This window comes from Capra hircus, chromosome 28, assembly GCF_001704415.2.
Source record: "Capra hircus breed San Clemente chromosome 28, ASM170441v1, whole genome shotgun sequence".
NCBI lineage: Eukaryota > Metazoa > Chordata > Mammalia > Artiodactyla > Bovidae > Capra > Capra hircus.
Window position 1 is genome coordinate 8,437,116 of NC_030835.1, and position 14,272 is coordinate 8,451,387.

General features: G+C 40.4%; 1 protein-coding gene across 5 annotated transcripts in view; it reads right to left on the reverse strand.

The window, feature by feature from the left end:
• Positions 1 to 14,272, reverse strand: part of NRG3 (neuregulin 3) — a 1,229,096-nt gene that overhangs the window by 699,334 nt on the left and 515,490 nt on the right. For all 5 annotated transcript variants that reach the window (XM_018042558.1, XM_018042557.1, XM_018042554.1 and 2 more), the window contains exon 2: positions 2,660 to 2,789. In XM_018042558.1, coding sequence (XP_017898047.1) covers positions 2,660 to 2,789 — 130 coding nt within the window. The remainder of the gene's footprint in view (positions 1 to 2,659; positions 2,790 to 14,272) is intronic.

Below are 14,272 nucleotides of genomic sequence, written 5' to 3' on the forward strand. Positions count from 1 at the left end.
GACATAATCCACTCAGTAATACATCAGTAGCATAGCGCTGGTAGCATGCCAGTCACATGAAAGTCATTTCTCTTGTTTTCTTTCTTTCCTGGAGATGAAGTATTTCCCTTACTCCAAGTGCATTACAAACTGCAGTGCCATTTAATTCTGAAGTTCATTTCTGTATTTATTTCTTCAACAGTATCTTGGTGATAAGAGATGCTCAATAAACATTTGTCGAGTGGGGAAGAATAAATGAAACATATTAGAGCACTGTACACAATGGCACATTATGAATAACTACATTGGAATTCTTAGAAGTGGCTGAAGCAGGGACAAATGTAAGCCTTTTATTCTCAGCAAAGCCTGGGAGATGAATCGCTGACACATGCGATGTGTGATTTATTCATACACACTGCTAGGAGATTTATAGGCACCTATTAACCGAGTCGAGTTCCAGTCCTGTCTTAGGCTGGCCTTTTGTCATGATTAGCTATGCTGTGACTCTATGTTAAATAACAGGTTGTCTGTGCTGAAATATGCACAAAATATGAAGACAGAGGCCAAAATTATTACACACTTCCAGCCAAACCACAGATATACTTCTGCTTGTCTATGTTTAAAAAAAAATTAGACATGTACACACGTGCAAAAGGATTTTTTTTTTTTTCTGGACCTGAGATCCACTGTCACAGATTGGACTGTGTCTCCCAAATAACTCATATGCTGAAGTGCTAAACTCTAGGACCTCAAAATGTGACCATATCTGAAAAGTCTACAGATGCATTTAGGTTAAAATAGGGCCATTAGAGAAGACCTTAATCCAACAGGACTGGTGTCCTTTTTGAAGAAGCAGATTTGGATAAAGACTTGTACAGAGGGAAGGAACATGCAAAGGCAGAAATAAAAGCTCGTCATCTATAAGCTGAGGGGAGAGGCCTGGACGAGAGCCTTCCCTTGCGGCCCTTAAGGAAACAACTCTGCCGATGCCCTGATCTTAGACTTCAAGACTCCAGAAACTGTGGTAAAAAATATTTCTGTTGTTTACATCACCCAATCTGCTTTACTAGGTTACAATTGCCCTAACAAACTAACATACCCACGAAGTTAATAGCGAATATAGCAAGGCTGTATGTTAGACAACAGGAATTGTTTTTTGGTTTGTTTTTCGACAGTCTCACTATTGGAAAAGATGAATCAGATCTGCCTGCACATAGTGGTGGGGCCAGATCTGAAGCTTCCCTAGGGTGAAACACCATCAAAAAACACTATCACCGCTTTAGGTGAGACTTCTGATCCATCCCTTCAATAAATTATCAATTCAAACTTATTTGATGGCACTACCTATTACCCATGACGCCACTGGATTGGCAAAAGTAACATTAACACGTAGTTGGATATTTAAAAGAGTATGGAGGCACTTTGTGATTTGAAATGATAGCTCATTCTTGGCTTTTCTTTTGAGGTCTTCAGGTCAGGCATGTCTTTTCTACCTGTATCGGCACTGATCTAATAAACATAGCAAGAGAAGAGAAATGTGGAAAGGAACCTCTCCCACTGCCTTTGATCCCTAACTCAGGTTTACAGAGAACATAAACGGGCTGTAAGTTTTGTAAATGAAGTCAGTGTAATGAAAGCCACCATGTGAAGGGTGAAGAAAGGCCATGGGCTACATGGTGGGGTGGCTCGTACAGAGACCAGCCACTATCACTGATCAGTTCTTCCAAACCTGTGTCACTGGCCACTACGGCACCTCATACCCCCACCCCCTTGAACCAAAGCTGGCTTGTGGAGCCAGGCAGGATTTGCTGACACATTTTCTAAGTTCAAAACCATAAGACACATTTCTCTGTGCCATCTTAATAAAACAACATGGAATAAAGTTTTATAATAGCAATAGCAAGAGAAGAAAGTCATAATTTTCCATGCTTCACGATTCAGGATAATTAATTTAATAACTGTGTCATATGAGAAGAGTAAATAAAGAAAAGGAAAGGGGTGTGGATATATATAATCACTGAAGCATATACAATTGCAAGGAAAAACAAATTACCAGGGTAGCGCTGAAAATAAAAGCTCCGTGGGAAGTATTTTTTGGATGCTAATTTGATTCTTCTATGGAGGCTTAAAGCTGCAGTGTCTACAAGACCAACTATTTATCTCCGCCTGTTTTTATTTTTAGCAGTTATATAACCTTATGTCTCTAAAAACCAATTAAACACCTTCTTGATCTCCACTGGGAATTTTCCCTGAGTAGTTCTCTACCTAGACTATAACAGGACTATGATTTCATTTACAACATCTTGCTGGAGAGTATTTCATCATCAGAGGTGTTAAAAAAAAGGTGGGGAGGGTACTGAAATTAATCAACAGGGGCAGAATCAAAATAAGATGTGGTTTTCTCTGGACACAGTTACAGCCTCTGGGGTTTGGTTCACAATAAATATTGAGGCTCTAGATCTTAGATGAGCAGTTTGCTCTGTCATGCAAAAATTCAGTTTTATCTTTCTCAAATGCTAAAGATATCAGCCTTGTTCTTCCTCTATTAAGACTGTTGATTCTGCCATTCCAGCACCAGGCTATGTGTATCACATTGTATGTTTCTCCAGCTCAGCACTGATTTCCATCTCCAGGCCTCTCTGAGGACCTGCCCTTAGTGTCAGTCGCCGCAGGGACTTACCGGCAGTGTTTATGGGATCCGGTCAAGGTCTCAATCACAAAGCACTCGCCATCGTTGAGACAGTAGGCAAGGTCCTTGTCTCGGCAGGGTTTGAAGTGCTCAGATCTCTCCGTGGAATATGTCGTGGTATCTGTCATTAGAACACAATGAAATACTGTCAGCAGCTCATTCTGACACCCCAGATCCTGTCACTGGCCTGGATCTGTGTGCTGAGACCTTCTCGTGACTGCTGACCTTAGACAGACAGGATGAAGCCCTCAGTGGACTGATAAAAACACAACCGAGTATGACCATTTTATACAGTGAATGTTTATGTCCCCACAAAATTCACATATTGAAACCCAGTGATGGTATTAGGAGGTGGGGCCTTTGGGAGGTGAGTAGGTCTTGAATGGGATTAATGCTCTTATAAAAGAGATCTCAGACAGCTCCTTCACCCATTCCAGTCATATGAAGACACAGCAAGAAAATAGCCCTCTATGAACTAGGAAGTCCTAACCAGACACCGAATCCATGGGCATCTTGATCTTAGACTTTCCAGCATCCATAACTATGAGAAAGAAATTTCTGTTGTTTTTACACCACCGTGTCCATGCTATTCTGTTACAGCAGGTAGGACTAAAACAATTACTGGATTCAACTGTCTTATTTTTCCACAAGATTTTAACAGCTGGAATCACTCTAGACAAGTCCCATCAGTGGATACATTAACAGCAAAAGCTGAATGACCCTACAGTCAAAAACCTCAAAGTAGCTTTCATTAATTCTTACAATTGTTAAGAAACATGTTGTATTAAAGGACTGAATACAATCGTTTTAGTGTATTCCTTTTATTGTTCTGCAATGTCATTAAACATCTGATCAAGGTACATGTACTGTGACTCTTCTACGGATACCAATGCCAGTTTCTGCGTTTTATTTATTTTTCAGTTACATCTGTAATTTGCCAATAGCTAAGGCGATTATTCTTTCACTTTCTCCTTTTATTATGTAATTAAAATGCAAATGTTCCAAATTCTGAAACAGAATCTCAAATGTAAAGAATGTTTCTGGTAAATATTTAACAGGACTAAATTACTGCCATTTTTTTTTTTAGCATTATCTTCTATGTGCTTTTTAAAAATCATAATCATTTTCATTTTAAAGTAAGTTATCTCTCTATATCAGGTTTATAAATATGAAACTAATAAGTATGTGCTTTCTACTGGATGAAAAATCTGTTAGAGCATGTAGACATTCTTGTCTCAGAGTTTTAACCAACTGAAATATTAGCACCATTTTCATTGTGACATTCAAGAAAAAAAATGTGTGTGAAATGAGATGAATATGTGATTCAGCACATAAGCTCTTAATTTCCTTTATATGTATGTGCTTAGTCGCTAAGTTGTGTCTGACTCTTTGCTACCCTATGGACTGTAACCTGCCAGGCTCTTCTGTCTATGGGATTTTCCAAGCAAGAATAGTGGAATGGATTGCCATTTCTCTCTGCAGGGGATCTTCCCAACCCAGGGATTGAATCTGCACCTCCTGCATTGGCAAGCAGATTCTTTACCAGTGAGCAACCTGGGAAGCCTTCCTTTACATAGATATAGATTAATAATAATGTTCAACAGCAAGGGCCATTGTACCAGCTTGCTAACCGGAGGTCACAATGAGTCTCTTTCTGCCCATCATCCAAATAAAGGGGAGAGTTATTACGCAGGAAGAAAATTTACTCATATTCTCCCAACACATAGAAAGCCTCAATGAGCCCCTTTCCCACAGGAATAACCCCAAATTCCTAAGAAAAGCAAAGAAACACATAGGTCATGTAGAATTTTGCCTGCCTAACCTCATCTTGCATCCTAAAACATACAACCTCATTTCCAACTCTTACCCTATTTCCCCAATACCAGAACGATAACACTGATCCTTTTTCCTGGGCCATCTTTTTGTTTGCTGGAAAACATCCAGAAATCCCTTAGGGCTTCTGTCATTTTCCCTTTGTGGCCCTCAGCGCCTTTTATTGTTTGCATCACTGCATTCAATGCCGAAAGTAGTCACGTGTTTACACATTTATCTGTTTCTTTGTCCTGAGTTCCTCGAGGTCAGAGGTTGAGCCTTAATCAGAATTAGTGCTCAGTAAAACATGTCTTCAATAAATCTGACAACTTTAATATCACTAAAATTTAAGTGCCACTGGCAAAAGATATGATCATAAAAAATATAATTATCATATAAAAGTAATACATATCTTACAATAAAAAGACATAATTTAACATTAATTTTATCATTCTAGTATACTCATTTTAATACTAATAAATATTGCAAAAAAACTGCCTTCAGACTCACACAGACCCCGACTCATACTATTCATATACGATAAGCTTTGAAAAATCCACTTGTAATCTTTTCTTAGTGTTAAAATGGGAACTTTTTCTACTTCAAAATATCTGCCTGTCAACATACTTTGGCTCGCATTAAAGGTTGTGCAAAAGACTTTTTAGGTTTGTTTTCCAGGAGATCTCCTCTACAGGGAAGATTTGCTATTCCAGACAGTTTGTGATAAACAGTTATACAGAATCAATTTCCCTTTCCATGGGAATATTTAGGATTCAAGAGCTCTGAGCCAAAAATTCATTATGAACCACCACACAGTGTTGACTGCTACTCTGACTGCTGAAGTACATTAATTCATGATCAGTTAGTTAACTTTTCCTTTAATTTCTTATTATCTATTTATTGATTTCACTGATCATTCCTCTAAGAACAGTTTTTCATTAACATAACCTATAGGATAAAAAGTAAGATCCTTATTTTACAATCAGTGGTTTTAACAAGCTACAGACTCCACGAGCAATACAGTGGCAAAGCAATTACAATCAATTAGTTTCCATCTGACAACTACTGTCTCTAGCGGTTACTGCCCAATTCTGCCAACCGCTTTTCCCATTACATTACCATCCATCAGGACAACACACAGGATCAGAACCAAGTAAAATACCTCTGCAAAAGTCTGAGGTGGGAGAGGACAGAAATGTCGGGTATAACGTGCCCTCACATTCTCTGTTTTCATAGCTTAGAGAATCTGAAGTTTGAGCAAGCTCCAGGAGATGGTGAAGGGCAGAAAAGCCTGGCATGCTGCAGTCCATGGGGTCACCAAGAACTGGACACAACTGAGCAACCCAACAACACCAACATACACTTATTCCTCACCCTGATTCAACTAGATTCTAAAAACCATTAAGTATTTTAAATAATTTGATACACAACAGAACACCACTAGGCTTGATCCTTGTATAGATAAATGAAATGCAGGTATCAACAAATTTGAAATCGTAACAATTTACCTATGCATTTCACTATATAGTATCCATACAGCACTAGTCTCCTAAAAATCACATAGGTGTTGGGAAAGGTAAATCAAACTCACCATAAGGTGAAATTTTATACTTGTAAGGCATCATGGGAAAACAGTGGAAACAGTGTCAGACTTTATTTTTGGGGGCTCCAAAATCACTGCAGATGGTGACTGCAGCCATGAAATTAAAAGATGCTTATTCCTTGGAAGAAAATTTATGACCAACCTAGATAGTATATTTGAAAGCAGAGACATTACTTTGCTGACTAAGGTCCGTCTAGTCAAGGCTCTGGTTTTTCCTGTGGTCATGTATGGATGTGAGAGTTGGACTGTGAAGAAGGCTGAGTGCCGAAGAATTGATGCTTTTGAACTGTGATGTTGGAGAAGACTCTTGAGCGTCCCTTGGACTGCAAGGAGATCCAACCAGTCCATTCTGAAGGAGATCAGCCCTGGGTGTTCTTTGGAAGGAATGATGCTAAAGCTGAAACTCCAGTACTTTGGCCACCTCATGTGAAGAGTTGACTCATTGGAAAAGATTCTGATGCTGGGAGGGATTGAGGGCAGGAGGAGAAGGGGACCACAGAGGATGAGATGGCTGGATGGCATCACTGACTTGATGGACGTGAGTCTGAGTGAACTCTGGGAGTTGGTGATGGACAGGGAGGCCTGGCGTGCTGCGATTCATGGGGTCACAAAGAGTCGGACACGACTGAGCAACTGAACGGAACTGAAGACATCATACCAAATATGTGGGTGGAAAGATAGAAAATTTCCTTAATGATATCACTGGCTTCTACGCTTTTTCTTAAGATAACCTATATACTTTGGTAAAGTAAATCATACGTATACTGTGTCTAAATCACTGTTAGGCTTTCTATTACTTATGAACAAACACAGTCCAACAAAGAGACAATTTGGATGATAGCAATTTGGATGATATCCTCTGATATTTATAGCTATGCTTATAAGTATATACATATATGTAAGCTCAATCACTCAGTTGTGTCTGAATCTTTGCAACCTCATGGACTACAGCCCCTCCAGACTCTGCTGTCCATGGAATTTTCTAGGCAATCATATTGGAGTGACTTGCCTTTTCCTTCTCTAAGGGATCTGCCCAACCCAGGGATCAAACTCCCAAATCCTCCATCCCCTGTATTGGCAAGTGGATTCTTTACCACCATGCCATCTCCATATATGTGGCACACAGATATGGAAGCCCATCCATATATGTTTACATTTATTTTTGACATATTAAGCACATTACAAACATAAAATATAGAGCTGCAGTATATGGTACTATTTTGTCATGTTTTAAAAGTTCAAAAGTACATCTCTTTCTAGGAATGATATCTGGTAAATAAAATTGTTACAGAGTTCTCTTTGCCTTCAAAAAATTACCAGGGTAAGTGAAGTCACTCAGTCATGTCTGACTCTTTGCGACCCCATGGACTGTAGTGTGCCAGGCTTTTCTGTCCATGGGATTTCCCAGGCAAGAATACTGGAGTGGGTTGCCATTTCCTTCTCCAGGGGATCTTCCCAACCCAGGGATCGAATCCGGGTCTCCTGCATTGTAGGCAGATGCTTTCACCGTCTGCACCTCTCTCCCACATTAGCCATGAACTCCACATCTTACTGGACCAGGAGCTGGCACAGCCGTCCTTCACATCTCTGATCCACAGCCATACACGTGGCCTGGGGCTTCCCCTGTGGCTTAGCTGGTAAAGAATCTGCCTGCAATGCGGGAGACCTGGGTTCGATCCCTGGGTTGGGAAGATCCCCTGGTGAAAGGAAAGGCTACCCACTCCAGTATTCTGGCCTGGAGAATTCCATGGACTGTATAGTCCCTGGGGTTACAAAGCGTTGGACACCACTGAGCGACTTTCACTTCACTTCACAGATGGACTGACACAGGTGCACAATGGTTGTTCAGAGAAGAATGATCTTTTTATAACATGAGTGTTTTTCTAAATGTTCTATATTGTCAAGTGTACACACTTTGTTATTATCATAAAAGAAAAATTCTAAACGAAAAAATGTTTAGAAGCTAGGAAATGAAAAGAGTTCCAAAAGCAATTTAAGTAAAGTGCTTAGAATTTTATAAGAGCAGAAAATCAACTCCACAGACTAGAGGCAAAGAGAGGAGGAAAAAATAAGCAGGAAAAATATTCTGAAAGAGAGAGCATGAAGGGGAGTCCCTTGAACTGCAAGGACAGCAAACCAGTCAATCCTAAAGGAAATCAACCCTGAATATTCACTAGAAGGACTGATGCTGAAGCTGAAACTCCAATACTTTGGCCACCTGATGCAAAGAACTGACTCACTGGAAACGACCCTGATGCTGGGAAAGATTCAAGGCAGGAGAAGGAGCCAGCAGAGAATGAGATGGTTGGATGGCATCACCAACTCGATGGGCATGAGTTTGAGCAAGCTCCGGCAGTTGGTGATGGACAGGGAAGCCTGGCGTGCTGCAGCCCATGAGGTTGCAAAGAGTTGGACATGACTGAGTGACTGAACTGAAGGCTTAAAATGAATGGAGATGGTAAGGATGGGTCTTCCCAGCACCTGAGCAAAGTTCAGTGTCTCAGGTCAAGGATGTGTGGTTGCTAGTTTGATAAACAGCGCCCATTCACTTGGGACCACAAAGGCTATGCAACTATCCGGACCATTCATCTGGCATTTTTTTATGGAGTCAATGTGTTTTCCTTTATTTTTATGGGTTTTGGTCTCTTTGGAGATCAGGAAGAGTATTCTGCTTTTAAGTTCTGTATCCTTTCCACATCACACAGCATACATAGTAAGCAATCAGTACGGTAATTAAACGCACAGTGGGAAATGGTGGTGGTTAATTCATTAAACGCAAAATGGGAAGAAAATGTAAGGCTGGAAGACAGAAATCCCAGCAGACTTTGCAATGAAAGTTAATTTATTAATGAATTAAAACAATGACTGGTTTTCTCCCCTAAGTACTAACTTGAACCTGAATATCACTTATGAGGGTTTTCTCTTTCGCCAGCACAACATTGCATACTGTGGGAACACAGATTTTGTTGCTGGAACAAGAGTGCTAAATGGGCTATTACAGATAATAATTGTAGCAGATAATCAGAGAAAGGGAGAGCTTAATTCACGCTGTAGTTATCTCTAAAGGCTTCCCAAAGGGTTGGCATTGGAGCTACGTCTTGAATGGGCATGATTTAATTGGCAGAGGAAAATGAATTCTAGATAGGAAAAGCAGAAAAACCTGAGGAAGAGAGTGCTTAGCTTAGACCCTAAATCCATCTTCCCACGCCTGACTTGCAAATGTCAGATTCATGAAGCACTTTCCTCCTTCCCCTACTAAGTTCATGACATGACAATTCTCTAAGAAAAATTAAGAGTCGTGACACAATCTACCAGATTTAGTATTAGCAAAATACCTTTACAGTCTAGAAGCCATTTAAATACGGTTGTCGACTCTGGCAAGGTCTTCCGTGGATGGAAGCTGTGTAAATGAGACATGCTGTCATACATTAAAATCCTCTCTAGAATCTGCTGCTTACCAGGCTCCCAGGAAGGCACACTGGATGAAACAGTCAAAAAGTATTAACGGTCAAGGAAAATTGCAAGAAGAATGCAGTGGTGTTTGAAAGGGAAACAAACCATTTCTCAGCTGGCGAAAAGCAAAGATAGCTTTCTCCCTGCTGCCAAATATCAAACAATTGTTCACTTTGCTGATGTGGGAGAATTGGGGAGTGTTGGGCAAGGAATTTAAAAGTTCAGCTGAGTCACAGCGCTGTTGTGAGAACTGACAGTTCCTGAGGAATCCCAGAGCCATCAATTCTGGCAAAAAAAAAAAAAAATGTAGAAAGGATCCATACCAAACCTGTGTGACATACCTGGGCCAACTTTCAGCTTGAAATCTTGTTTTTAAAAACTGTATCAAGTTAAATAAACCTACACAGGACACAGTTTATTCAATGATAATGCATTTATTGGTGATTTTATTTATAGGGTAAATAAATGTCATTTAGGTAAATAAATTTTTAGGGTAAGTGCATGCATTTATAGGGTAAATGCAGCATTTACCCTAAAGCTGAATATATTCCCTTCTATGTGTACATATACACATACCTATACAAACTACATTCAATTACAATAGTTTAAAAAAAAATACCAGCGAGTAAAAGAGACACAGAGGTAAAGAACAGACTTTTGGACTCTGTGGGAGAAGGCGAGGGGGGGATGATTTGAGAGAATAGCATTGAAACATGCATATTGCCATATGCGATGACCAGTGCAAGTTTGATATATGAAGCAGGGCACTCAAAGCTGGTGCTCTGGGACAACCCAGAGGGATGGGATGGGGAGGGAAGTGGATGGGGGTTGAGGTGGGGGGACACAAGTGCACCCATGGCTGATTCATGTCGATGTATGGCAAAAACCACCACAATATTATACAGCAATTAGCCTCCAATTAAAATAAATTTTTAAAAAGTTAAACTGACACACACAAAAAATACTAGCTAGTGCCATTGGAGCACCATCCCTCTGCTCCCCACATCAACCTATAAAATGGTTCAGTCTATGTCACTAGTAATCTCTAAATCCAATAGATTATTTAAATTCCCACCCCTCCCCATCTTGCTTGAACTCTCAGAAGCATCTAATACTCTCAGTCACTCCCATATTCATGGAAAATCTTTCATTGGCTCCTACCATTACATAATGCTGATCTTCCCCTTTCTTCTTGGTTTCTGTCACCTAATTTCTATTTAAAAGTAGATTACTTAGGGAATAGTTTTTAAATAACACTAACATATACTCAGTGGGACACTAAGCATTTTCCTTTAGCTATCTTTTGGCCTTAAGATAACAGTATGAATTTATGCTACTACTTACCATCCTCATTTTACAAATGAGGAAGTTAAATCTTAGAGATTTATGTAATTAACCCAATATCACATGGTTCTGAGCCGGAAACCTCTGGATTCGACCAACACAGTCTGACTTGTTCCACTAGACTGCTTCCCATGGACCACTTTTCTTTTTTTTTTTTTTTTTTTTGGCAGGATGGGTGGGGGAAAATCAACTTTTACTTGTTTCTAGGTGAGTGCTCCTCTGAGTGTGGTCCTTAGACCAGCAGTATCAGCATTATTTGAGCCTCATTCCAGACCAGCAGTATCAGCATTATCTGAGCCCTATTCCAGACCTACTGCATCAGAAACTCTGGAGGCGAGTGGTGAGATGCTGCTTACCAAGCTCTCCAAATAATTTGCATACACTCTAAACTCAGAACAGGTGTCTTGGGTGATCCTGCCTGATATCATCTGCATGACAATAACTCTCAAAGTTACACCTGAGTTCAATCTGCCATCCTGCAGGCTTCTCTGGGCTCAATCTGCCTACCTCTCCCTTCCTGATGGGTATCCCAAAGACACCCAAAAATTAACTGGTAGAAAACTAAACTCTTATTCTTCCCCCACAACCCTATTCTTCCTTCAGGATTCTCAAGCACAACTCATGTCACACTGTTGATTCACTTGGGCAGGCCGGAAGTCCATCCTCTTACCCTTCACATGAATCATCAAATATCAGTGGGTGATTCTACTTCCTAAATATCTCCAGAAGCTACGACATCTTTCCATCTTATCTCACCAGGAAAATTCAGTGTAAGTCTACTGTATACCTCCCTGTCACCCTAAAATGAATTACCCACATTACAATCAGTTTGCACAATGTGTATCCAACACATAATGCAAAAAAAAAAAAAAAAAAATTCCTGCTGGAAAATAATTTAGTGGCTATCCCTAGCTCTTATGAAGATAATCAAAATCCTTCTAAGCCCTTGTCTGTTTCTGTCCTCACCTCATACCTAATACCTGCCTGCCTTTTCAGTACATTGGCAACAGCTGTTTGGCTGATTCCACATCCCCTGAAATCTTTGCACAGGCTCCTCTCTGCAGGGGGTTACCCTGCACCCCACTGATTCTCAAAGTAATCCATAGATTCTATCCAGAGCACATATTATGAGACATCAGAACATACAGCAAAAATAAATAAATAAATAAATAAACTCCCATTAGCTAGTTCTTCTCTACAAAATCCCTCAGGTTTTATCACCAAGCACAGGGCTCTTCTCATGGGTGATTCCCTCATTTAGGTCACGGCCCTACTCCCCTCATTTTCCTTTGTCATTCACTCTTTCAAGCAGACAATATCCTCCCACCAACCCTGAATTGGAGACTTTTACCTTAGAGATGAGGTGTTTAAAATCCCCATAGAGACTTAATTCTTTCTAAAAACAGCCTGGCTGTGGAGTTTGAACTGTACAACAACTACCCCCATGGGCTGAGTTAACCTTTAGAAAAACAGGGGCCATCTTACCATGAACACATCACTTAAAAACTCAGGACAGAAGAGGATTTATCACTGACAAAGAGCTGCAGTCAGTTCCTCTCGTGGGTCAGAAGACAGAGATATTTGGAAGTTTTTTTGTAGAGTGGCCTTGGGTCCCTCTGGTACCAAGTAAAGTCACAGGGTAGCTGGCTGGAATACTACATCTGCTCTTTTGGAAACATCGTACACTGGCTGCCAGCAGGACCGCTTCCCACTTTTTGAGACGTTACTTATACAGGAGCAGCAGCATGTAGAGAGAAATTCCCAATACTGTCAGCCCAGGAAAGAACATGGCCCTCTGTAGGTGGTTATCCAATCTTGGTTTCCAGAAGGAAGGAGAACACCAAGGTTAAATCCATGAGGCCTATTGTTGAGGCCTTTCGAGCTTCTCGAGCACAGGACCTTAGCTAATGCTAACTGGTTTCTGAGCTGGGCCTCTCTTCCAAATCAGGTACATTGAGGTATTTAAGTGCGGGGCCAATTTGGCCCTCAATTACCCAGCTCTCCTTCCATACCATGCCCACTCCCTAAACAGCCCTCTGGGATTTGATTTTCCTCGTAAGGATGACTTTCAAATTGGAAAGTATTCATTCTCTAAGATTTCTTTATCGCCCTGAAGCACTCTTCTGTGGTGTATAGCGGGTGAGAGCCTCTTGTTCCTGTAGGAAGAGCCTCTGGTTTTCTCTCCCAGTGCTCCTGCGAGAGTGCTCCGCTCAGTCCACAGGTGACGCACCCACCTGATAGCAAGCCCTAGCTGCCTAGAATCCCCTGGTGATCTCATTAACAAGTGCTTCTCACTCCTGCAATTCCCCATGTAAGCCAAACACAAAAGGCTTCCCAGGGCTTCCCTTACCCACGTTCCTCTCACATTCCCTGGGCTGCAAGAACGCTGGGAACAGATCAGGCCTTTTGCGACTTTGTGACTTTATACACACTATTCTTTTGACCTATACACAGACAATAGGGCTTCATCAGGCAAAACATTTCTCACTGTTTAAAATCTATGTAAAATATGAGTTCCTACTGAACCCTTCTCCAGATCTATCAGGATACAAGTATTTGAAATTCCAATAACACTTCATTTCTCCCTCTAATTCATGAATAATTCCTGAACTACAATTCAACTGTTTACATATCTACTGTACTTTTTTCTCAAACCAGACTCCAAGCTCCTGCGGACCTGGCAAGGTCATCTCTAAATCCTTATAATTTATCCCAGGACCTGACATATAGTAGATGCTTAATGTGTGCTTTCAGAGTGAATAAGTATTTTAATGGCTGTAAAAGTGATTATTATACCAACATCAGAGACACACACATACCTTCAGCATGATAAGGTAAACACCACCTTGTAACACTGTACCATAATCTTTTTGAAGCTAAATGGTGAAAAATACAATGCCTATGTGAATGTACCTGAGGCTGATTGCTAATAATCAGGGTTTATTTTTTTTTTTTATGTTCATTGGTTTCAGGTGAAAAATAGTTTATTGTTTCTCAATAAATAGTTGTATGTTTATTTAAGAACTTTCTCCTAATTTCAAATATCTTGCCTGTCAAGTATACACAGAGGTGATATTTAAAATATTTAAGAAGCAGTATGGAGACGACAAGTCTAATCAGAATAAATCAATTCATAGACAGAGCAGGGTCCTTGTGGGGCCAGATCATAAACTCTTTGGTTTCTGCAATAATAAGTGAGGAAGTTTAGGTACTCTGTGCAGGTCATACTGGATGTCATGGAGAGGTTTTATTCAGGGGAATATGAGCAGTGGTGATTTACCAAGTAGAATAAAATCACTGTGGAACTTTAACAGTCAATATAACTAACAAAGCACACTGCTATATATCAGACCCTCTCATGGTCTGCTGCTGCTGCTGCTGCTGCTAAGTCA